The 26770-nt window shown below is 45.9% G+C and overlaps 1 protein-coding gene across 6 annotated transcripts in view; it reads right to left on the minus strand.

The window, feature by feature from the left end:
- The window catches only part of L1CAM (L1 cell adhesion molecule), a 252656-nt gene that overhangs the window by 48149 nt on the left and 177737 nt on the right, over positions 1-26770 (minus strand). For all 6 annotated transcript variants that reach the window (XM_075324176.1, XM_075324175.1, XM_075324173.1 and 3 more), the window contains 14 exons: positions 26335-26519; positions 20593-20715; positions 18785-18955; positions 17263-17374; positions 14117-14301; positions 12858-12989; positions 12487-12630; positions 9878-9989; positions 8880-9046; positions 6052-6211; positions 5683-5807; positions 4279-4380; positions 3926-4123; positions 1223-1293 (listed from right to left, as the gene is read on the minus strand). In XM_075324176.1, the coding sequence (XP_075180291.1) occupies positions 1223-1293; positions 3926-4123; positions 4279-4380; positions 5683-5807; positions 6052-6211; positions 8880-9046; positions 9878-9989; positions 12487-12630; positions 12858-12989; positions 14117-14301; positions 17263-17374; positions 18785-18955; positions 20593-20715; positions 26335-26519 (1987 nt within the window). The remainder of the gene's footprint in view (positions 1-1222; positions 1294-3925; positions 4124-4278; positions 4381-5682; positions 5808-6051; positions 6212-8879; positions 9047-9877; positions 9990-12486; positions 12631-12857; positions 12990-14116; positions 14302-17262; positions 17375-18784; positions 18956-20592; positions 20716-26334; positions 26520-26770) is intronic.

The raw sequence follows: 26770 nt of genomic DNA on the forward strand, positions 1-26770 counted from the left end.
TCCTGGCAGATGGCAGCAGATTTTTTGTCAAGAATGTCTCTGTACAATTGTCCATTCATCCTTTCTTCAATTACGGTATATTAAGTTTGCCAGTGCCTTATGCTGAAAAACAGCCCCACACTATGATGTTCCCATCTCCAAACTTCACTGTTGTTGGTGTTTTTTGGGGTGATTTGCCTTTTGGCATCCAATCATGGTGTGTATTATGGCCTCCAAAGAGTTCAATTTTGGTCTGATCAGACTAGACTATATTCTCCCAGTATTTCACAAACTTGTCTAAATGTTATTGAACCAACTTTAATTGCACTTGAACCTAGTTTTTGTTCAGCAATGGAGTCTTGCGTGGTGAGCGTGCATACAGGAGCGTGCATACAGGCCATGGAGGGGGAGTGCATTACTTATTGTTTTCGTTGAAACAATTGTAACGGCATTTCTTTCTGTAACTCTCCATCATCAATGGCTCTTGGACAACTCTTCTGATAATTTTGTCACTCCCCTGTCTGAAATCTGGCAGGGAGCACTTAGTTGTAGCTGGTTTATGGTGCAATTATATTTTTTCCACTTCCGGATTATATCCCCATCACTGCTCACTGGAACCTTCAGTAGTTTAGAAATTCTTCTGTAACCAATGCCATCAGTAAGGTTGCAAAGGTCTTGAGACAGCTCACTAGTTTTACCCATCATGTGATGTTTCTTGTGTGCCACCTTCGTAATAACACACCTTTTTCTAGGCCATCCGTTGAAATAGCTGATATTATTTTTCACTAAGCGCCCAGATTGCTTTCTATTTACTGATTTCAGCTGCTGTCATGACTTTCCTTGGCGTTTTCACTTCTCTCTCATGTGTTCAATACTTTTTTCCAGTGTCATTTCTCTTTATTACACATAATTTAATTTACAGACATCTATAGTTTGATTTATTTGCCTGTGCATAATGGATGGGTTGTTACCGACATCTGCTGGGAAATTCTTGTCAATAGCACTTTTTGAAATATGTTTACTTACAAAAATTGGTGATGTGCTAAATACTTATTTCACCCACTGTAAACTTCTAGGGTGGAAATCCAAATAGACTAGCACCCGGATGTGGTGGAATCTTAAATTAAGATTTAAAAATAAAAAAAACCGCTTATTTTTCAGAAACAGTGCCACTCTTGTTTACAGGTCATGCCTGGTACTAAAGTTCACTTTTACCACTTCCACTTCTGTAATAGTGATTTACCTTCCAAGAGATCCTCATGTTGTGTGGTTCTGTGCCCTCACCTCGGACATCAGAGGGATTCTTGGTAGGGGCTATGATGAAAAATGGAAACACAAAAATGTAAGTGAAAGTGGGTGGATCTTTCAGCAGATTTTTACTATGTAATCTGAGAGCAGCATGAAGTAGAGGCTGAGACCCTGATTCCTGCAATGTGTCACTTACTGGTCTACATGCTGTCGTTTTTGAGTTTCCTCCACTGTACAGTCTGCAGTGCTCAGAATATTGATCTCTCCTGTGTAATTCCACCCACACCACTGATTGGCAGCTTTCTGTGCACACTTCACATTGACAGAAAGCTGTCAATCAGTGGTGTAGGCAGGGTTATACACTGAAAATCACCAATCAGTGGTGTGGCAGGGTTATACACTGAAAGCTGCCGATCAATGTTGTGGGCAGGGTTATACACTGAAAACCTGCCAATTAGTGCTGTGGGTGCATTTGGACTAGAGGTCCAGTCACACTAAGCAACTTACCAGCGATCCCAACAACGATAGGGATCGCTGGTAAGTTGCTAGGAGGTTGCTGGTGAGATGTCACACTGCGACGCTCCAGCGATCCCACCAGCAACCTGACCTGGCAGGGATCGCTGGAGCGTGGCTACACGAGTTGCTGGTGAGCTCACCAGCAACCAGTGACCAGCCCCCAGTCTCCTAGTTACAGCACACATCAGGTTAATTAACCCGATGTGTGCTGCAGCTAAATGTGCACAGAGCAGGGAGCAGCGCACACTGCTTAGCGCTGGCTCCCTGCTCTCCTAGTTACAGCACACATCGGGTTAATTACCTGATGTGTGCTGCAGCTAAATGTGCACAGAGCAGGGAGCAGCGCACAATGCTTAGCGCTGGCTCCCTGCTCTCCTAGTTACAGCACACATCGGGTTAATTAACCCGATGTGTGCTGCAGCTACATGTGCACAGAGCAGGAGCCGGCACTGACAGTGAGAGCGGAGGAGGCTGGTATCAAAGGTAAATATCGGGTAACCAAGGACAGGGCTTCTTGGTTACCCGATGTTTACATTGGTTACCAGCCTCAGCAGAAGCCGGCTCCCTGCTCACTGCACATTAGTTGTTGCTGTCTCGCTGTCACACACAGCGATCTGTGCTTCACAGCAGGACAGCAACAACTAAAAAATGGCCCAGGACATTCAGCAACAACCAACGACCTCACAGCAGGGGCCAGGTTGTTGCTGGATGTCACACACAGCAACATCGCTAGCAACGTCACAAAAGTTGTTCGTTACCAGCGATGTTGCTAGCGATGTTGCTTAGTGTGACGGGGCCTTAGGAGGCAAGAGACACCTAATCTTGTAATGATAATCTCCTGCTGATAAAACACTGATTTTATTGAATTAACAATACTCAGCTTAGTATGTGACACTTTGCTTGTCTATGCATACTGTTCATTAACAGAAAGCTGCCAATCAGTGGTGTGGGCAGGGTTATACACTGAAAGTCGCCAATCAGTGGTGTGGGCAGGGTTATACACTGAAAGCCACCAATCAGTGGTGTGGATGGGGTTATATTCTGAAAGCCATCAATCAGTGGTGTGGGCGGGGATATATTCTGAAAGCCATCAATCAGTGGTGTGGAAGGGATTTATATTCTGAAAGCTGCCAATCAGTGGTGTGGGCAGGGTTTCACAATGAAAGCTGACAATCAGTGGTGTGGGCAGGGATTTACATTGAAAGTGTCCAATCAGTGGTGTGGGCAGGGTTATACACCGAAAGTTGTCAATCAGTGGTGTAGGTGGGGTTATATTTTGAAAACTGCAAATCAGTGGTGTGGGCTCGGTTTTACACTGAAAGCCATCAATCAGTGGTGTGGGCGGGGTTATACACTGAAAGAATCCAATCAGTGGTGTGAAGCTGTTGGACTATGAGGCATGAGACACTAAAGGGGGCTTTACACGGTAGCGATATCGCTAGCAATTTGTAGCGATAGCGAGCGTGTAAGTACCCGCCCCCGTCACGCATGGAATTGTTTGTGATCGCTGCCGTAGCGAACATTATTGCTAAGGCAGCGTCACACATACTTACCTGGTCGGCGTCGTTGCTGTGACTGCCGAACAATCCCTCCTTCAAGGGGGAGGGACGTTCGGCATCACAGCGACGTCACCGCAACGTCACTAAGCGGCCGGCCAATCAAAGTGGAGGGGCGGAGATGAGCAGGACGTAACATCCCGCCCACCTCCTTCCTTCCGCATTGTGGCCGGCGGCAGGTAAGGAGACGTTCCACGCTCCTGCGGTGTCACACACAGCGATGTGTGCTGCCGCATGAGCGATGAACAACATGGATAAACAACCCTTACCGATTTTTGAGTTTGGGACGACCTCTCCATGGTGAACGATTTTCACCATTTTTGAGGTCGCTTAAGGTCGCTGGTAAGTATCACACGCTGCGATATTGTTAATGACGCCGGATGTGCGGCACTAACAACGTGACCCCGACGATAAAACATTAACGATATCGTAGCGTGTAAAGCCCCCTTTAGTCCTGTAATGATAATATCTTACTGATAAAACACTGAAACAACACAGCCTAGTATGTGACACATTGCTGGTCTATGCCCCTGCATCATGCTGCTCTTAGATTACATAGAAAAACCTGTTGACAGATTCCCTTTAATACTGAAACTTTTTCCTGCTAGCTCGTTCTTCTTTGTCACCTGCTACAGGTGTCTTGAACCGATCTGACGGTTCACTCCCATTGCTGGGTCCTAGTTCATTTACAGCAATAACTCGAAACTGGTAGTTGACGTAGGGAGAGAGGCTCAGGCGGGTCGACATCTCATCTCCATCCACCCGTGTCAGCTCATGCCATACCCCGGGCTCAAAGTTGTCTTCTTCAAACTCAATGATGAACTCTAGAAGATATAAAGGAAGCGTCTGAGAAGAAGGAAACGTATCGGGGGGGGGGGGGTTCAAAGTGCTGCAACGTTCATTTCAATAAAAACGAGTCGTTAGCTGGTGATAAACTGGTGAAAGCGAGAAAGAGCAAGTTCTACTGGGGGAGATTTACCATCAATGGGGCTATTGTTGTCATGTCCTGGAAGCCAGGTGAGGACCACACTTGTGTCATAACGGTCTGTAAGCTCCAAGTCGGAGGGAGGTTCTGGAAGATCTGGAGAAAAAAGATTAATAATCATTTATATAAATAATTAGCTGTAGCACCCGACATTGCCCGGGAGAGGCACTAAGGGTCTCTCTCTGTCTCTTTCTCTATCTGTCTCTCTCTATCTCTCTGTGTGTCTCTGTTTCTCTCTCTGTATGTCTATCTCTGTATGTCTGCCTTGCAGTCTTTCTCTGTCTCTCTGTCTCTGTTTCTCTCTGTCTCTCTCTATCTGCCGCTCTCTATCTCTCTGTGTGTCTCTGTTTCTCTCTCTGTATATCTTTCTCTGTATGTCTGTCTTGCGGTCTGTCTTTCTTTCTGTCTCTTTGTCTGTCTTTGTCTCTCTCTCTAGCTGCTCTCTCTCTCTATCTCTGTCTGTCTCTGTTTCTCTCTCTGTCTTTCATGTCTGTCTCTGTCTCTCTGTCCGTCTGCCTCTCCCTCTCTCTGTCTCTCTATGTCTGTCTGTCTGTCTCTGTCTGTCTCTCTCTGTCTGTCTCTGTCTGTCTCTCTGTCTCATAGTAGAGAAGTAGATAGTGTCCCAGGGGTAATCATGTTTGGTAAAGCCCAATTGTAGGGTGAAACGTTGCTGTTTGTCTTGATGGAATAAAGAATTTTTGAAGATTACCCCTGTGATGCTGTCTACTTCTCTACTATGATATGGCAACCAGAGGAGCCCTTGGACTTTGAATTGCATCCATTCTGCTTATGAAGGACTTCAACTGAGGAGCTGCAAACAACTTGTTTTGTTGCTGTCTGTTTCTCTCTATCCATCTTTCTCTGTTTCTCTCTGTCTCTGTCTCTCCCTCCATCTGTTTTTCCGTCTCTGTCTTACTCTCTTCCTGTCTCTCTCTGTATGTCTCTCTCCCTCACTCTCTATCTCTGTATGTCTCTCTCCCTCCATCTGTCTCTCCCTTCGTCTGTCTCTCCGTCTCTGTCTCTCCCTCTCTCTCTGTCTCTCTATCTGTCTGTCTCTCTCTCTGTCTGTCTCTCTATCTGTCTCTCTCTGTCTGTCTCTCTGTCTGTCTCTCTCTGTCTGTCTGTCCCTCTCTCTCCGTCTCTCCATCTCTCTGTCTCTCTCTCTGTCTGTCTCTCTGTCTGTCTCTCTCTCTGTCTGTCTCTCTATCTGTCTCTCTTTGTCTTTTTTTAACCTTGTTAAAAGCTTTACATATGTAATTGTGATTAGGCTAAATTTTAGGCATCAGTTGAGCCATAGGCACTGAGCTCATTTTTCAAGTACCGCCATATAGTAACCTATGAACAGAAGAGATATTCCCGGTTGCCAAATTTTGTCTTAAACCCCTTGTATAAACTCACCAATCATCACAAGGACTGCAGTTTTCTCTACCGAGTCCAGTTCACTGCGAGCCACACAGGTGTAATCCCCTTGGTCATCTTCTTGAACGTTTGCTATACTCAGAGAATAGTCCTCAATAAAATACCTGTAAAGACAAATCCAAATTCATTGGGAACCTTTTAGCAGAAGGAGCAACAAAAATATCATGGTTCCTTCAGGCCGTTCTGCTCTTCTACGCTTAGGAGTCCAGTGGGCGGTCCTAGCGCCAGTATTTCCTGTATGACCGCCCACTGGACTCCAAATCATAGAAAGGGCGGAGTCTTTTCCGATGAGCTAGATTATCCATGTGCTGAGCTTCTCCCCTCCCCCCGAATCAAAGTCCCTCATACTTGTCATTGTCATCATATTCTTTAATCTCCATGTCGTCCTTCTTCCATTCCACTCTTCTGTTTTCCATCCTGGGGTCAAATTCCGGAATACACACAAAAGTGGCTTTTCCGCCCTTCCTCACCCGTTGTGGCTCCGGAGGAGTGATTATCTGAGTGGCATCTGCGGAAAGTGACAATGATAACGTAAGCTGCTAAAATAAGAGATATTGGGGCTCTGGAATTTTTACTTTTTTGATATTTTTGGAACCCTATAAAAGTTGAAGGAGTTTTTTTAAAAAATGTTTCCACCTTTCTAGTAAGGATATGTGCACACACAGTCATTCAGAGCAGAAACTGACCAGAAACTGTTACGTGTTTGGAAGAGTGTTGAGCTTTAAAGGAGAATTTGGAGAGTTGTGATGAGCGGGCACTACCATGCTCAGGTGCTTGGTACTTGTAACTAGTGATGAGCGGGCATTACCATGCTTGGGTGCTCAGTACTCGTAACTAGTGATGAATGGGCACTACCATGCTCGGGTGCTCAGTACTCGTAACTAGTGATGAATGGGCACTACCATGCTCGGATGCTCAGTACTTGTAATCAGCAGTTGGACGCTCGGATTTTCTGGATAAATGCTCGCGTTCCCCATTGACTTCCATTACATTATGCTGGAGTGACTGCTACTTATTTCTGCTATTGTCTGTAACGTTGATGTCACATCAACAACACTGCAGCCAATCAGTAAGTTCTGCAGCTCTGCCCATGTAGCCTCTCAGAGCTCCTGAGGTCATTGATTGGCTACAGCGCAGCTGTCTATAACAGAAGCTTGAACTCGGCACTGGACCTGGGAAGGGTTAGTAGAGCATGGCTTGGTTTACTGTAAAGCGAAATGTAGCTGATTTCCTAAAACTGGAAACCCCCATAAATCCATAAAAAAACAGTCCACAAGTTGACAATCCTGTAAAGAAAGACAAATGTAATGGAGGTCTGATAACTCTTTATTTGGGTCTTATTTTCTTTTCTTATTATGGAAGAACTTGCAGGGATGTTTAGAAACATAAAAAGAAACAAATAAGTCAAACATCCATTGCAATATTAAAAAGAGAACAAGGAGTAGTCCTGAAATGTCTAGGGCTTATAAAACTCTGGGGAACCCAAGTCCAAAATTTGCTCTGACAATTCAGAGCCTCCCTGACAAAGGCTTCTGCCGAAATGTGCGTTGGGTGTGGGTGGTGCCATTTCGGCAGGAATAGATGTCAACAAGTTAGTTTAACCGCCTTTACTCTGATTATTTTATTGCTTTGCCATCAGCACGTCCATCCCCTGATACTATAGCCACATATACTTGTTTTGGGCACTGTTATATAGGGATCTGGTCTTATATATACTTTTGCATACATCTTTTATTTGGTGATTCCCCTTTTCTCCTCCTGAAAATGAGTGCTGCCGTCTTGTGTACCATTCTGTCATGACACCCTTTTGTTTTGAATTCTCACAATAAAGATTATTCGTATTATCTTTGCTTTTGGTTCCTCTTTCTGTTAAATTGGTTTGGCAATTCGTCATTATTCAGATACCCCTGGAAGAACTGATGATTGACACCAATTGGAAGGCACCATCTATATCCACATGACACTTGTCACGCAATGTCTGGCTCAAAACTCACCGAGTGTCAGAACTACTTCTGGCGCTGGTCACACAGCAGAGTCAGACACTCAACACGAAGCTGCTTTTGAGTTGCACAGACAGACTCAGGCATCGACCAGCTGTGCTCTTGTTAGTAATCAGGTTTGCAGAAGTTAGTTTCTGCTAGTCTGTGGATTACTACTTGTCACATATTACAGGAGACCTATCACAGTCGCCTTTGCCCTTTTTAAGATGGTGGAGCCTGTTCATAAGTGCCGATTATAGCTTTATATGATCTCGGTCCTTACGCTTTGATATCCAATTGTTGGTGAACGTCAGTTAATTTCTGCTAGTCTGTGGATTACTACTTGAGTCACATGTTGCAGGAGACCTATCACAGTCGCCTTTGCCCTTTTTAAGATGGTGGAGCCTGTTTATAAGTGCCGATTATAGCTTTATATGATCTCGGTCCTTACACTTTGATATCCAATTGTTGGTGAACGTCAGTTTATTTCTGCTAGTCTGTGGATTACTACTTGAGTCACATGTTACAGGAGACCTATCACAGTCGCCTTTGCCCTTTTTAAGATGGTGGAGCCTGTTCTCCAATGCTGAATATAGCTTTATATGATCTTGGTCCTTACACTTTGATATCCAATTGTTGGTGAACGTCAGTTAATTTCTGCTAGTTTGTGGATTACTACTTGAGTCACATGTTACAGGAGACCTATCACAGTCGCCTTTGCCCTTTTTAAGATGGTGGAATCTGTTCATTAGTGCCGATTATAGCTTTATATGATCTCAGTCCTTACGCTTTGATATCCAATTGTTGGTGAACGTCTGTGTGCTGTTTGGTGTGTTGTGGAAACACTCTTGTCTGATTATTTCCTCCCTTCCTTTAGTTTCTTCTTGTCTTATCTCTGTGAGGGATTGCTTTGAGTTTTGGTTTTTCCTATCTGTCTATTTGTGTGGGATTAATCACTCCTGTCCCGGCCTTCTTCTGGGTGGCAGGAGAGGGACACTAGATGAGGGATGTTCATGAGCTAGGGCAAGGAAGGCGGCCCAAACATCGCCACCTTCAGACATACCTCTGGGATCAGGATCAACTAGGGTTCCTCTATCCTGAGGGCCAGATTAGGCTCCCCTGTCCCTAGTGATCCCGTCACACCCAGATCCAACCATGGGCTTAAAAAAAAAAATCTTTCAAAACATAAAAACTTACTTCTGACATCTAAATAGGCAGAGATGGTCATGCTGCCCTGGCTGTTGGAGGCTGTGCAGTAGTAGAGTCCTTCATCTTCACTGGTCACGTCTCTGATTTCCAAGCCACCATTAGTGAGGAAGTGGAAACTATCCCTTCTCACCACTGACTTCATATCCCTGTCGTACCTGGAAAAATAAGGTTGTGGATAAATACAAATCTATACCATAAAAACAATTTGGATCATCCCAGTGCAAATTTACAAATGACTTTTGCTTAAAAAACCCCTCAAAAAACAACAATATTGGAGTCTACAGTTCTGATTCAGATCTGTGTTGTCATGGTTACAGACTACAAACAAACACTTTGTAGTCTGACCTCAGTGATCCTCCCCTACTTTTTTTTGCTAACATACAAGAAGTAAGGGAACACCTAGGTCTATATGGGAACTGGCGAAACTTTGTCTTCCAATCAAGAACGCGTGTAAAGTGTCTTCATTTTTCATTTTAAACACACAATAAATAATTAATAATATTATTACACATATTTTATAGCTTAGAAAGATATACAGATTGTTTAGCAAGCAGGAAGCTTCACTGCTGCAACAGAAGCAACACCTCAGCTTCTCCAGAACCAGGCTCCTTCAAAGTGGTCAGTTATAGATTGAGCTATAGCCGGCATAGGGGAGATTAACAGCTACAAGTCAATCTCAGCAAGATATAAGATACCTTAACCCCTTCAGCACTGAATAGAAATAATGGTTAAAATGTCCTTTAAACATTCCTTTTACGTGTATGGTTAAGGGTTCCCACAGCAAGGTCTGGGTGCAGGCTGCAATGTCCTTAGCGGCCTGGGGTCTCCTGAACCCAAACTCGACAGCCTCATAGTCCTATATAATGCTCAGGAGACCTGCGGCCGGTGCGGAGTTTGCACTCTGTGTTTGGACCATGTATGTTGGATATGTGAAAAAACTGAATTGGAGTTTAGTGGCTGTAGCTGATGACAAATACCACACGTACCACTTAATGCCTGGGGTAGGAGAGCCAAAAAACTTGCAATGCATGGTAACATTAGTGTTCTCCACAGCAGAGTAATTCATTCTGTCCAGGGTCAGGATAACTGGAGCCAGCTCTGTAAGGAGAAAGGTATTAGCATTAGTGATACACATTACATAAAATACTACCGCCCTGCAAATACCATGTGAGGTGACATGTGGTTTCTGGCCATAGAAGGTCACAGCGTTTGGCTGAGCAGAATGCTCCCTGACTTTCCATTATTCCTGCTGTCAGTATTCATTGGTATAGGTAGCTTTCCTGCTGGATTCATCACTCCCCCTTTTGGACCCAGCAGGAGCTCGTCTTCCATCCAGCTGCTGATCATCAGTATTCTCTTGGTGCTTAAATACTCCTTCCTTCCTTTGGACTGGTGCTGGTGATATTTTCAGTTCCTTTTCTACCTGAGTCTAAGTAGTTCATGCTTTCCCCTGGTGTGTCTCCCTTGTGCCTTCTCTAGTGTTTAGTGGGGTTGACGAAGAGCTCATCCCATCCGTTCCCTATTTATGCTCCAGCACTAGGGAAACCTAGAGTCAGATATCCGGCTCGGCGCATAGGTGGAACCTATCTAGGGTGGTGATGGACCCCAGGGACCAGCGGTAGGTTTGGTCAGGGGTCACCATCTCCCCCTTCCCTAGACACAGGGTTTCCCTTTCCTTTCGCCATTCACTTGGTACTTCCCCATACCAAGCGTGACATGAGGACCCTATAGCAACCCCAAAAACAAAAAACATTGCTGCATCCTTGCATTCACCAGGTGCCAAAGGCGCATTGGGGTAGAGGGTTTATAAGGAGGCAATGTAAAAGAGATAGAATCTATGTATATTTTTACAAAAGTCACATTATGGCTGGAGTAATAATGGAGGATGAGATATGTACTGTCCTCACCATGTAGCATTCCAGTTACCCATCCATAGGTGATCAGCTAGGATCCCAGAACCTGGACCCCATCTGATTCTGAGAACAGGGGTCTCCAGTACCATATATGAATGGAGTAATGACATTCATGGTCAATGGGTGTCACGCCAGGGACAAGAGGACCCCCAGTGAGTGACCCAACACAAAGGGTACGCCAGGGAAACAATACAATGAATGGCCCTGGCGCTAGGGAGAGGAGAGCGTGGTCACCTCCTGACACTCACCTGGGTCTGATCCGTGCACTCCCTAACATCTCTAGACAGGTCATTCCCCCGTGCACCATCACATGCCTAGGCCTTCGCTGTCCCTGAATTCACCCTAACTGGTAAAGGCCAGTGAGCCCCAACAATAACACAACATGAGTACAGTAAGACAAACAGTGGAAAGAAACAATAAATAGTTCTTTACAGCTACTCAAGAAGGATGTTTCTCAGCTGCAACAGAAACAACACCTCAGCTTCTCCAGAGACAGGCTCCTTCAAAGTGGTCAGTTATAGAATGAGCTATAGCCGGCATAGGAGAGAGGGAGGAGTGAGTTTATATAGACGAAGGGCATGGGCCCAGCTGAGATTAATAGATACAAATCAATCTTCTGCAGGATAGAAAAGAGACCTTAAGTCCTTCAACACCGAATGGAACTATATACACTCCTACTCAGGATATGCGATGAGTGGATTCTAAAATGGATCTGCAATCAACCAAATGCTGTGATTATCTGATCCCCAATCCCCCAAGGTCTCAGCAGGGTGCAACACACTTGTGACAACAGACCAGTTAGGTGTCCTGTTTTCAGGATCTTTGGAAACCCCGCAATCAAAAAATTATCGCTGATCCTGTGCATTGTGTCATGATTCACCATTGTGTCATGATTCACATTCATGATTCATGATGCTCTGCTCTATGCACAGCCATTGTGTTTTAGGTGTTTTCTTGTTGTCTCTATTCTCCAGGTCTAGGCTCCGTGGGAGGGGCCTATTCGGTCATGCCTCATTTCGGGTGATCGCTCTGCCTTACCTTGGAGCTGTTTCCCCGGAGCGCCATCAGTAATAGTTGCTGCTCTGCAATTTTGGTTTTGTGAGTTGCTCTGATCTTGTCCTGTTACCTTGCATACCATTCTCTGACCTCCGCCCCTCCCATATTGTCTGTACTCCCTGTCTCCCTGACCCTCAACCTGCCTTGTGACCCCTGCCCGATCTCTCCTCCGTACCTTTGTGTACTCTCGGCTTCTGACCCCGGCTTGTTCTCTGACCACGTCTTTGGTCCCCTTCTGTACCTAATGCTCCTTCCTGGCTTACCGACCATTGGCTTGCATGCAACCTCACCTTCTCTTGCTCCTCTGTACTGACGTGACCTCCCGGCGTCTGACACTCGGCTTGATCGACTACTCTACAGACCGCCCCTGCATTGTTACTAGAGACCCCTAACGGGCAAGCGCCTCACTACACCTAGGATCTCTACACCTTTCCAGTATACCTGTGCCCCCTGGTGGTGAGCGTTACATTGGTGATACCTTATTGTAAAAAGACCACTCCCATCATGCCCACAAACCTGTGATGAAATGCTGGGTATTGTTGTAGCATATTAATTAGAGAATGACAGGACGACCTTACATGGATGAATTGTGCTATACTTTGTGGTTCTGACCCAAGAAAACTTACCGACGACATAGATATAAGCATTCTCCAGTATGTGTCCATGTTTATTCCACGCCTCGCACTGGACCACGGCTGTGTCATTTGTCTTCAGGTCCTGCATTATTAAACTACCACCTTCCATTCTACGATTTGGACCCAGATCTGCAGCTGTGAAATGGAGACATTTTCAATGACAGCTAGTTATCTGGCCATCCAACATACCTACCTAGACCGAAATGCGTTGAAGACCCATGAAGACCCAAGAATGCACAGTTATAGGTCTCTCATGGATGAAAAATTGAAAAGTGTTTCATATGTCCGATCCCAATGTAATGTCTATGTTGTGCACCATTACCATGTACCAAAACGGAGTCTGACAGTAGACTTCCACGTACCTGTTAAGTTTTCTCCATTTATTTTCCAGCTGATCTTAGGCTTGGGTTTTCCTTCAACCTCACAGGTAAATTTAACATCCTCTCCTGGACCTCGGATTTCATCTTTCGGCCTGTTGACCCAGAAGGGAGCAGCTAAAAAAAAGACAAAGGTAGAGTTATAAATTATTAATAAGGTATTAGTTGCTATATATTATCTTAAATACACAACTAACTACTATATTTTGGTTATCAAAGGTAGCCTTCAAAATAGTGCTTAAATTTTAGGTCTTGGGAGGTCCACTTTTGGATTGTGCTCAACATAGGAGAACTGTAACGCTCGCGGCTGGTGTAGTAGCAGCACAGCGGTATTAGAGGACCCATTAGACTACAGGGTGGACCCAGGCTTACCCTTTAGTGGAAGGGGCTTAACTAAGTGCTCACCGGACGCCAGGTACTTCTCCCAGGGTAGCTGACGGACTCAGGTATAGAGAGGTACAGGCAAGGTGACTGAAGCAGGCTGGATAGCCGGCTATGAACAGGAATGGTGGGCACGGCAGGGATAGACGGGTATGGGAAGGCAACTAATGGAGATGGACACAGGGATAACAGGACAGGAGCTCAGGACCTGACAACTAGTTAGGTAGAAGACTGTAACACTGACTAAATAGTAGCATTGCGCAGGGACCTCCCCTAATGGGAGGGTGCCTTAAATTCATAGTACTTCTCAGCCATAAGCTGAGAGACATTTCCTGGAAATAGCACACCAGCTCTTCAAGAGGAGGGCCGGTGTGCAAGCGTGCGTCTTAGGTGCACTCCCGGGAACCCTGTACAGCATGTACAAGGCACGGGAGGGGAAGGAGGCAGCAGCACACATGGATGGATGTGGGAGTTTGGGGGAGGATGCAATCCAGCCAGGGTGGTGAGTACAAAAACATTTTCTGGCTCATTTTGATATGAAAGACAACCCTCTTCTCTGGTACAGTCAATGAATAAATATAGGAAGGGGGCTGGCTTGGCTAGTATAAACGAGCCAACCTGCTCCCTTCGTAAACAGTACTGAAAACATGGTGACACAAGTAATGTTCTCTTGTGCCGGGCACATGCCAGAAGTAGACCTGAATTAATAGATTGAATCCAAAACCCATGACCATCTATTGGCCGGAAGAAAGAGCCTCTGTGAAGAGTGTCTTGCACTTGGGAGGACTCTATATGTGTTTGTCCTGCGGAGGAGCTGTAGGGAAAATAAACTACTTTATAACTGAATCAGTAACTGTACTCACACTCCACTTGGACAATGTATTTATGTCTCACTTCGCCTTCCGTGTTACTGGAAATACATTCGTATTCTCCATCATCCTCTTCTAGGACATTGTCAATAAAAAGAGTCTTCTTATACTCATCGTAACGTATCCGGTCTTCATCCGTATTTCCAGTGTTAGCGATCCAGTTATTCTCTGGAGTGGGGCTGTACAAAGTAAACAATATGAAGTCAAGTAACATAAAATGTTCTTCCCACCAACAGTGCCCCTCTCGTCCATTGGTTGGGTTTGGAACTGCAGTTAGAGCAATATTATTTTAATTGAAAAGCCAACAAGAATGGAGGGTAGAGCAAGAAGTAAAGAAAAAAGAGAGAGAAAAGAAAAATAGAGGCCACAATATGAACACATGTACATTATTCCAAAAAACGGGCCAAGAAGACCATGAAACTGGGTAAAGGACATGGGTATGAGGCAGAAGAACACCATCAAAAAAGTCTTGGGTGTGAATTTGCTAAACCTTGGAGGTCTGGATTGTTGGGACTGTCCTGGAACTGTCGGCGAGGATGTTGTGTTAAGGCTATGTGCGCACTAGAAATGTGAAGTTTCTCAAGAAAATTTCTTGAGAAACTTCTGGGAGTGAAAGATTTCCGGACCTCCGGAAAAAATCCGCACCAAATCCGCATGCGGATTTGCCGCGGATTAGCCGCGGAATTGCCGCGATTTTCCTGCGGGTGGTTCCCTGCGGATTTTTGCAGGCTGTACTGCCGAAATCCGCAGGGTACCTGCGGAAATAATGGACATGTTCATTTTCTCAAGAAAGTTTCTCGAGAAATTCTTCTCAAGGAAATTTCTTGAGAAAAATCCGCACCAGTGCGCACAGCTATTTTTTTTTACCATAGAATTTGCTGGGAAATGTCTGCACAAAGATTGCAGACATTTCTCAAGAAATTTCCGCGGCAAATCCGCGGGTAAATCCGCGGGTAAAAAGCTTTAGTGCGCACAAAGCCTAAGGTCACCGTACACGACAGATTGTTGTAGGCCGATGAATCTCATACACATAAATGTTCGGCATGAATGAGCGCTCATCTGGTCTCTATGAGAAAACCACCACCAAACGCCTCTATCATCGGCTTATCTCCTGCAGAAGAAAAGGATCGGCCTTGGGACACCCAACAGGCTGGTTCCTTCTCTCCACCAACACCATCTGTTGGAGCAAGAGATCAAGGCCCACCATACACATTAGACAATTGGCCGGTCCCTGTGATGTCGGAAGGTTATGAGTGTGTTGTGTTAAGGTCACCGCACATGACAGATTGTTGTCAGTCAATTGATCTCATACACGTAAATGTTCGTCATGGTTGAGCACTCATCTGGTCTCTATGAGCAGGGCCGGCGTCAGCACCTGGCACACCCGGGCAAATGATGGGGCCCTGGAGAGCCGGGGGGTCCACTCGGCCTCGTCAGTTCTGCTGCCCCTGGGCCGCGGCCCACTCGCCTTAGTCAGTTCTACTGCCCCCGGGCCAAGTTCCGGGGACCGCAGTCCTCGGCAGGAATCTGCGGCGCCGTCCCTTTAAGGTGCGCAGGCCACAAACCTCCTGGTTTGAACTTCATCTGTGGGCAGAGCTACCGCGCGGCGTCCTGCTAAATCCCACAGATGCTTCTCTCGAGCGTTATGTGGGCCCCCTCTCCACCATGACTTGAGCGGTATGTACTACACCCCTCCCCCCCGCCCACTCTGTCTGTTTGTGCCCTCCCCGCCCCCCCGATTTCTGGGCCCCGGTGAGCTGTATGGGCTTCTCACCCCCCGAAACGTATGCCCTGCCCCCCCCGTGCAGTATGTGCTGGCCCCCGGAGCTGTGTGTTTTGGCCCCGCAGAGCCGCGTGTGTGGGCCCCGCAGAGCCACGTGTGTGCGCCCCCCAGAGCCACGTGTGTGGGCCCCCCAGAGCAGTGTGTGTATGTCTGTCTGTATGTATGCAGCAGAGTAGTGTGTGTCAGTATGTATGTATGCATGCAGTAGAGCTGTGTGTGTCTGTCTATATGTATGCAGCAGAGCTGTGTCTTTCTGTATGTATGCATGCAGCAGAGCTGTGTGTGTCTGTATGTATGCAGCAGATCAGTGTGTGTATGTATGTATGCATGTAGCAGAGCTGTGTGTGTCTGTATGTATGCATGCAGCAGAGCTATGTGTGTCTGTCTGTATGTATGGAGCAGAGCTATGTGTGTCTGTCTATATGTATGCTGCAGAGCTGTGTGTGTCTGTATGTATGCATGCAGCAGAGCTGTGTGTGTCTATGTATGCAGCAGAGCAGCGTGTGTCTGTATGTATGTATGGATGTAGCAGAGCTGTGTGTCTGTCTGTATGTATGTATGTATGCAGCAGAGCAGTGTGTGTCTGTATGTATGATAAGAGCAGTGTGTGTCTGTCTGTATGCATGCATGCAGCAGAGCTGTGTGTGTTGGTCTGTCTGTATGCAGCATAGCTGTGTGTGTCTGTCTGTCTGTCTATATGTATCCAGCAGAGCTGTATGTGTCTGTATGCATGTATGATGTGTATCTATGTATGTCAGTGTATATGACTGTATAGATTTGTCTATTTATATATATTTTTGAGAGTTTGTCTTTAAATATGTATATGTACGTGTACGTATGTGTGTATTTGTGTGTGGATGGGGCCCACTGGGACTCTTCCGCCCGGGGCCCTCAAAAACCTGGAGCCAGCCCTGTCTATGAGGAAACCACCACCATCTGTTGGAGCAAGAAATCAGGGCCCACCATATACATTAGACTATTGGCCGGTCCCTGTGATATCGGAAGGTTCAGTTGACTTTAGTGTAATGTGTATGGGGGTCTTTATCCTTCATATAGTATGAACACATTCGCAGAAAATGGATGAGGAACGCAATCGGTAGGCCACTACTCGTTTTTATTCTCAAAGAGATGGGTAAATGGATCAACAAGAACCAGGGATGAGAACACCAACTACCATCGAGGGTCATAGAGCTCACGCTCCTCTAAATCTGTTCTTGGCAGATAGGACATCTTACCTTAGACCCCCCCCCAAAAAAAAGTTGTATAGTAATGAAATAAGTTTATAACTAAAGTTATAATGGGGTATATAGAATCCATACAGTACGGTATATACTGATGACTCAATCAGAAAACTCACAGTCCTTCCGAGATGCACTCCAGCTGTAGTAGATCGCCTCGCAAGACCAAGTGATGACTCACGCTACCTTTTGGCATCATCATTCTGGGTTTACGGAATATCACGGAGTTGGCTTTGGAAAAATAGACATGAAATTAACTCACTATGGGATCATTAATGGAGAACATATGACAGAGTGGGTTAAAGTTAAGTCAGGTCCTTCAAGCTCTAACTTTTATATTTACAGACCTAAAAAGGAGACAAAAATGATCCTCAAAAGGCTTCAGTGAGGTGAGGACCATCCCTCCTAAGCAGACAGATAATTGGGTCAAAATTGTTTTGGCCAATTCCTATTTCTTTCATGACGGATGATGGGTCAACCCAAGGATACCCAGATTTTATGTCATTAAAGAGAATCTATCAGCAGGTTTTTGCTATGTAATTTGAAAGCAGCATAATGTAAGGGTGGAGACCCTGATTCCAGTGATGTGTCCCTAAAGCCCGCTTTACACGCTGCAATGTATCTTACAATGTGTCGGCGGGGTCACGTTGTAAGTGACGCACATCCAGCATCGTAAGGTACATCGCAGTGTGTGACACCCCGGGAACGATGAACAGATCTTACCTGCGGCCTGCGGCTCCCGGCCCACAATGCGGAAGGAAGGAGGTGGGCGGGATGTTTACGTCCCGCTCATCTCCGCCCCTCCGCTTCTATTGGCCGGCTGCCGCGTGACGTCGATGTGACGCCAAACGTCCCTCCCACTCCAGGAAGTGGACGTTCGCCGCCCACAGTGAGGTCGTATGGACGGGTAAGTACGTGTGACGGGGGGGTTACTCGTATGTACGGCACATTCAACAAATTGAACGTACCGCACATACGATGGGGGCGATTACGATTACGATCACATACGATTTCATGGATAGCTGGATTGTAAGGTGTAAAGCAGGCTTTGCTGGACTGTTTTGACACAATCCCGGTTTTCTTTGCTGTAGTTGTAGTAGTGGTGAGCATGCTGTACCTTGTATAATCCCGCCCACACCCCTAATTGGCAGATCATCCTACCAATCAGTGGTGGGGGTGGAGTTATACAGATTAGCTGGACTGCTTGGCATGTGATACATAGTCCTGCAGTGATAATCTCCTGCTAATAAAACACTGATTGTAGTGAAATTGCATCAAGTGGCACCTTACTGGAATTAGGGGGGGCTTTCATATCTTGTTAAGTGATAGCATATCGGATACAATATGTATATATATATATATATATATATATATATATATATATTCTTTTTTTTTTTGTTTATGAAGATCCAATGATTTTGAGAAGGGGCTACATACCTATTCTCCAGGACCCGATCTGTACAGAAGGGCAACACTGACCCACTCAAGTTCCCAGCACAGATAGGCGGCAGAGGACCGATCTGGGCAGTGAAAGCTTAAAAAGGGATGTAGCAGTAATACGGGTATCGAGAAAATCCCAATGGTTGGGTCTATATATTTATGGCATATTCTATATGGGAAAATCCATGAAGGGAATCTTACAGGATGAAACTTTGAGTTCGATGGGTTCCTTCTGCATGATGGTTCTGGCTCCGACAAACTGGACATGGCACATGTAGTCGGGATGCTGATCTGTTGCCTTCACGTTGGAGAAGTAGAGGTTCCCATTCATTCCCATAGTGACCCGATCATCCTGAATTATATGTAATAGGGCTGATGCGAAAGAAGAGAAGACATGGAAGAAATACATTAATGAGATGTGGCACTGTGCAATATACATGTATAATAGTTTTTCCGGATTTTGCAAACAGTAAGTAATGTAAAGGAAAATGATTGTCCATGCAATCACATAAATGCAGAGTTAGATAAATCTAATTGATGTAACGCTCGCGGCCGGTGTAGGGGCAGCGAGCAGGATTAGTGGACCACAGGGAGAACTAGGGCTTACGCTTTAGGTACCACTCCCAGGGAAGTGAACTGGACTGTGGCAGCTGACCCCCAGGACAGGAGACAGATGCGGGCAGGTACAGGTGGAATGGCCAAGGCAGACAGGCAGGGACAGATAGGTATGGGAAGGCAGACTCAGGAACAGGTGACAGTCACAGGAATAATGGGACAGGAGCTCAGGACCTGACAGCTAGCTAGACAGACTGGTAACCTGACTAACTAAGGCATTCTGCAGGCACCTCCCCTAAAGGGAGGGTGCCTTAAATGCACTATTTCCTGGAAATAGCCCACTGGCGCTTTAAAAGGAGGGTCGGTGCGTGAGTGCCCCAAGCACACTTCCAGGAGACCTATGCACAGACCCTGGAAGGAGAGGGAGGCAGAAACGCACATGAATGGTCGGGGGAGGACGCAACCCAGCCGGGGCGGTGAGTAAGCCGGCGCTTCAATTGACTATTGACAACTGCTCCTTTACATCTCCAGGTGGCGCTCAACCACAATATCAACAACTGAACATCCACTTAGATATAGATAAAGAAAGACGGCACTCACCACTCATTGCAATCTTCCTTTTTTTATGCTGTCAGCCGGTAAAATGACATGTCATTTATCAGCGGAGAGAGCTGGCACCAAGGCGTCATCTCGTTATTGGGCGCCAAATCCCTTCCCTACTAAAGAACATGCCGCTTTATCAGCTGAGAGAATGAATAAGAAGAGGACGACAATGAGTGGTGAGTGCCATCATGCTATATATATATATATATATACAGGGTGGTCCAAAAGTAGGTGGACAGTATGTGTAATAGGGTTATCAAACATGGTGTAAAGTGAAACTGACTCAGTTGCCCTTAGCAACCAATCAGATTCCACTTTTCATTCTTCACGGACTCTTTGGAAAATGAAAGGTGGAACCTGATTGGTTGCTAAGGGCAACTGAGTCAGTTTCACTTTACACCGTGTTTGATGACCCTATTACACATACTGTCCACCTACTTTTGGACCACCCTGTATATATATATATATATATATATATATATATATATATATGTATATATATACTGTATATCTACAGTACGTGCATCCATTACTCACTTCTTGAATCCCCACCACACTTTACTGCTTTCTGGTCACCACTGGTGCTGGACCTGTGGACATCCTGTCGATCATACAAATGACCACTGCAGCCAATCACTGTAATGTAGGGGCAGCAGCATTCACATGACACATGAGAGGGGCAAGCTACAATTTGGCTAGGAAGATTTACAATGTAACATTGTATATTACAAAATGCATAGGTCCCGCCCCCGAGGAACCAAAAATTGTCAATTATTGTGTTTCCTAATGACCGAGTGTCCTCAGTTATAAAAGTTACTGTAAAGTAGATCCGTCACCAAGTCATCCCTTACCTCTATTCATCCAGAAGATCCGTGGGGGTACAGCACTTTTTGGGGGATTGCAAGGCAGCTCAACTGAGTCTCCTTCTTCAGCTTCTACAGGCTCTATGTTCTCTTTCTGCCATTTCGGGGTGGCTGGGGAAATGGTGGAGAATGGAAAGTCACCAATCTAGGTGCAACGAACCACGGCAAATCTGTTATTAGCATCACATAGTATTGTAGAAACATGGCCGACGAATATCTATCATCTAGAGAATTGAAAAATAGATTCCTTCTCGGCAAATGTCCCTGCCCCTCTAACAGTACCATCCGGTGCCCCACCATTACGATACCTGCGTTGTAGTAAAGCACATCTAAATGGCGTCCTAACTGCGGTAACCCCTCAAATAATATTTAAAGTGTCTAACGCTGTAGGACCGGGTTCACACAAGCTTATTTCCCTGACTATATATGGACTGGAATGCCCGGTCTGGCGGTGGCGTGTCCTTTACTGCCCCTACAAGATAATAGCACCCCCAAAGTGGCATCTACAGCGTAATTTTGCCCCCTTGTGCCTCTTTGTTCCCCCACAGAGTAACAGTGCACCCGTAGCCCCTTACTGTCCCTATAGTATAATAGTGCCCACTTATAGTACCGCCTTAGTGTCCCTGCTTGGTACTACTACGCTCTTACTAACAGCCACACAGTAGACTTGGTACTGTAAAGACATTTAGGTTCAGCCCCCAATCCCAACCAGAAATGCTCCTAACCCACCCTCAACCCCATGTCACGGATGTGTCACAGGAGACAGTCATGTGTTTTCTGGCCATAGAAGGTCACACAGCATCTTGCTGCACAGAATGCTTCCTGACTTTCCATTGTTCCTGCTGTCAGTATTCATTGGTATAGGTAGCTCTCCTGCTGGATTCATCTCTCCCCCTTTTGGACCCAGCAGGAGCTCGCCTTCCACTTAGCTGCTGATCATCAGCATTCCCTTGGTGTTTAAATAGCCCTTTCTTGCTATGAACTGGTGCTGGTGATATTTTCAGTTCATTCAAGTCTAGGTTGCAAGCAGGTGGCTTGTACTCCTCTGTGGTATCATTGCTAGAAGCTTTGCTGAACTTCTACCTGAATCATCTGTAGATAAGAAGTTCATGCATTTTCCCGGTGTGCCCTCCTTGTGTCTTCTATATTGTTTAGTGGGGTTGATGAAGAGCTCATCCAATCCGTTCCCTATTTAGGGCCCAGCACTAGGGATTCCTCGGCGCATAGGTACGGAACCTATCTAGGGTGGTGAGGGACCCCAGGGACCAGTAGTAGGTTTGGTCAGGGGTCACCACCTTCCCTCTCCCTAGACACAAGGTTTTCTTCCCTTTTGCTATAAGATTGGTACTTCCCCGTACGTAGCGTAACACCTCATCCTTGAAACAATTGGCACAGTCATGACAAATTCGGCACTTTTAGCAGCTATGTTGTAAAAGTACCTCCTTAGTGCCTCTGCTTAGTAAAAGACCCCCTTACTCCGCCCTCCCCCCCACATGGTAACATTACAGTTGGTACTAGTATGGAGATGTTTTATGCCCAGCCCTCAATAACATTTAGGAAAGCCCGTTTAAATAATCGGACAATGCTGACAAATTTGTCAGCTGTACAGTAACAGTGCCCCTAAGTAAGGATCAGCTCAGTAGTAGTGTACTTCTAATGCACTGGTAAGGTAAAAGTGCCCCTTTTTTAAGCTCTGACATAGTAAAAGACCCCCTTTAGTGCCCATCCTAAGTAAGGCCCAGCACAGGAAAATGTCCCATCTCCCCCCAAATTTCAAATTCACTCTCACCTGTTTCCACAATTAAAAAAAAAGGCAGTACGGTCGCTTACGGCCCATGTCGTGTGTTGTCAGTGGCATGGTAATGGTGGCACTACAGGTACCAATATCCCATGAGGCTATAGACCTAAAGTGGTTGGCATAATGGTGACACTACAGCTACCAATGTCCCATGAGGCTATAAATCTAAAGTGGCCTTTTAAAAAAAAAGGCAAAGCCTCCATCCTAGTAAGGACCCGAATTCAGTTGGAAGTTGCACTATAGCCTCTTTTAGGAGCCCATTGCAGCACCCCGCCATCCAAAATCTAAGTATGTGGTATATATACAAAACACGCAGCGATCTATGCAGTCACCTTAGATTAACCAGACCAAAGTATTTTCAGGCTTTAAAGATGGCTTAGAATTATGCAATGAGACGGCGAAGTACCGGGGGTTGCATACAATGCAAAATTCCCATCTTACATCATCTGCAGTATAGTTACCGTGGCAACCGTTTCCATGGTAACAGCGCACAGCCGGAGCAGGTAGAAGTAAACGATGACTGCGCTTTACGCCTCCTGTGAAGGTCATTCGCCACTTTCACGAGAATGCTTTCCTTTCTAACAATGCCACAGTCTCATTATCGCCGGCCTCTCCCTTTGTGAGCGTTGGAAATGTTAATGAAGGCCTTTTACATTTGCAGATTTTATCATATTTGCAATTAATTAAAAAATAAAGGGTCTCATAAAAATGAGATTCCAGCTGTGTGGGCTGTCATACGGTGGGCATTAGTTCATGTCTTCCATGGGCAGCTAAATGCACTGGTCAAAAATATAAACATTTTTCATGAGCTGATCTCAAAGATCTAAGACTTTTTCTAGGAGCACAAAAGGCCTTTTCTTCTCAAATATTGTTCACAAATTTGTCTAAATCTGTGTTAGTGAGCACTTCTCCTTGGCGTGATAATCCATCCACCTCACAGGTGTGGCATATCAAGATGCTGATTAGACGGCAGGATTATTGCACAGGTGTGCCTAAAGCCTGCTTCACATGTTACGATTTCGCATACGATATCGTATGCGATTTGCAACGCCCCCATCGTATGTGTGTCATGTTCAGTTTGTTGAACGTGCCGCACAAACGATTAACCCCCGTCACACGTACTTACCCGACCATACGACCTCGATGTGGGCGGCAAACGTCCACTTCCTGGAGTGGGAGGGACGTTCGGCGTCACATCGACGTCACTCGGCAGCCGGCCAATAGCAGCAGAGGGGCGGAGATGAGCGGGACGTAAACATCCCGCCCACCTCCTTCCTTCTGCATTGCCGGCTGGAGCCGCGGGACGCAGGTAAGATCTGTTCAATGTTCCCGGGGTGTCACACAGTGCGATGTGTGCTGCCTCGGGAACATTGAACAACCTGACATGCAATTCTTCAGGATTCAACGACATGTATGTGTGGCGCCCCTGACCTGGTCAGGCACCACTGAGTACTGCACCCATGCTGGGGGCAGTACAATACAGGTAATCCAGAAGGCTGACCGAGGTGTGACTACACAGGCGCATAGTAATCAGGTCTCACACATGTACCTTTGGGAGGACTCCTGAGAGCTTCCAGGAGGGGGCGTAGCCTCCATGTCCACTCAAGGGGTGTGGTGGAGAGCCTGGTTGCTAGGTGGCATAGGCAGGCACAGTGGGGAAAGAGGAAGAGAAGGAGGAACAAGCAGTCTGGAGCAGAGTGTTGAGGAGTGAGGGGTTGGGAAGTGGAGCTCAGAGAGAGCAGACGTGCAGAACCCACGAGTGAGCAAGTTAGTGAGTGCAGCTCAGGGGGAGTAGTCGCATGCAGCAGACCCTGGAGTCTGTCACAAGCTAACAGCGTCCGCGCAGTGACTACTGACGGGGGAGATCAGTCACCTAGTAGTGCCACCCGAAATCCACCCAAGGCTAAAGAGAGAGCAAACGGGTGGCAGAGTAAGGGGACTGCTAGGGAGGTACCAGGCCGCAAAGGGTAACAGGTCCCAGTGCAGAGATAGATTCATCTTTCTTCTGCCAAACCTGCCTGAGGGGGCATTTCAGACCCCCAAGACAACACCACAGAGTCCGCAGCCACGTAGCAAAGAGAGGGACCAAAGTTCACAGGAGGCAAGCAGCCGGAGTGACCTGGTCCAGGCTACAAGCAAACGGGCCAAAACGAGGGGAGCAGCAACTTCCCTGGGTGACCCCCGTAGGGACTGCAAGTCAGGGTCATCACAAAGAACAGAAGAGCTAGAGAAGGCGAGTAAGTAGCCACCCTCACAAGTCAGCCCGAAGGACGCCTGGTTGAGTGAACGCTGTCTCCACGTGGATTTTGCAGAGGCTGGGAACGCTCTGAATATTGCAGGGAGCCCCAACTACATGCTGGTATATAGTTTTAAATTTATTTGGACCGGACATACCAATTGCATCCTGAGGGGTGACACCATCATTCACCTAGAACGTACAGCTTTGTCCCGGATGAGATGACAAAAATCTGAAAAATATTTCTATAACAGGAATTTTTTGTTCTGTAACATCCACACTAATATTTTATGGAACTCTGTATTACCTGGCAACTTTTGGAGTCTAAAGATACGCCAGCACCAAAGTAGACTATAATAGTCATATGTACAATCTGAAGATCATCTGTTTGATGTACTCTGTTTGGGGAGATTACAAAAACTATGTCTGTATTCACTATATGATTGGAGGATAATGTATAAATTATTTGTATTTTTCTATACTACTTTTTGATGACCCCTGAGGAACCTTCTATTAGAAGGGGAAACGCGTCGGGTCGATTAGGGGTAGAAGGTTGACAGCCTCCTCACTAATATAGGAAGTGGCAGTATATACAGAATTATATCTCAGTGCAGAACCAACTAATTTAGGGTAAAGTGCTGCCTTTAGGGATTTTGACTGTAGGACCCTTGACTATTGGACTGTTTAGGGATATATTTTTGTATTGCGCCTTACTGACATTTGTTCTTGCTCCTAAATTGGGGAAACACATAGGACTATAAAAATAAGGGGGATATATGTTTGAAATTGTTGTATGGCACGAATGAATATTTTCTATATAATGTGGAAGTGTGTTTAATTGCTTCTGTTAATAAAATTAATAATTTTTAAATTAAGGAGTTTTTAGTCTGTGAACCAGTTTTGAGCTCTCCTTGTATTAATTTTTTCTTGAGAAATTTTGTTTCAATAATCATGCTTGCCAGCCTAAGGTGCTCCAGTGCAATAATCATGCTGGTCAGCCTAAGGCGCACCTGTGCATAATCATGCTGGACAGCCCAAGGCAACCTGTGCAATAATTATGCTGTCCAGCCTAAGGCACACCTGTGCAATAATCATGCTGGCCAGCCTAAGGCACACCTGTGCAATAATCATGCTGGCCAGCCTAAGGCGCACCTGTGCAATAATCATGCTGGCCAGCCTAAGGCACACCTGTGCAATAATCATGCTGTCCAGCCTAAGGCGCACCTTTGCAATAATCATGCTGACCAGCCTAAGGCGCTCCTATGCAATAATCATGCTGGCCAGCCTAAGGCGTACCTGTGCAATAATCATGTTGGCCAGCCTAAGGCACACCTGTGCAAAAACCATGCAGTCTAATCAGCATCTTGCTGTCACACCTGTGAGATGGATGGATTATCTCTGCAAAGGAGAAGCGCTCGCTAACACAGATTTAGATAACATTGTGAACAATATTTGAGAGAACAAGGCCTTTTGCGTCCATAGAACAAGCCTTTGATCTTTGAATTCAGCTCTTGAAAAATGGGAACAAAAACAAAAGTGTTGAGTTTATAGTTTTGTTCAATGTAATTATCCACAACTTTCTCGTTGGCTGGTGATTGTTGCTAATCATTGTGATGAGCATGCAGCTCTGGAGCACAAACTGCTGCCCTCAGCAGATGAAATTCTGTGAGGTCTCATATAAAAACGTCAAACGTACCTTCTGTGATAACACGCATCTCGTTGGACACCGCCGTGCCAAGCTGATTACTGGCAAAACAGCGGTAAATGCCTTGGAAATCCTTCATGCCGTTAGAAGGGGAAATGACCATAGTCCCATGCTTTTTCCGAACTACTCTGGTGTCGTTTGGCTTAAAAGGCTTCCCGTCCTTCACCCACGTATACCTGGAAACGACAGAAAATATTGGGCACAGTTCCCGAGGCACAAAACCTAATTTCCCTGTCCTTAACTCATTCCCCCTGTGCCAGTGATAAGCTTAAAGGGCTTGTCCATCCCTTTTTAGAGGGCCCAGGGGGGTGAAAAACAACAACCCAAAACTAACCTCTTGGACCGGCACCGCTCCTCCACACTCAGTGCTGTGTGTTGGCATAGACATTCTGTAGGGGCGTCAGGTGAACGCTGCAGCTAATCAGCA

This window comes from Anomaloglossus baeobatrachus, chromosome 9 (genome assembly GCF_048569485.1).
Source record: "Anomaloglossus baeobatrachus isolate aAnoBae1 chromosome 9, aAnoBae1.hap1, whole genome shotgun sequence".
Lineage (NCBI taxonomy): Eukaryota > Metazoa > Chordata > Amphibia > Anura > Aromobatidae > Anomaloglossus > Anomaloglossus baeobatrachus.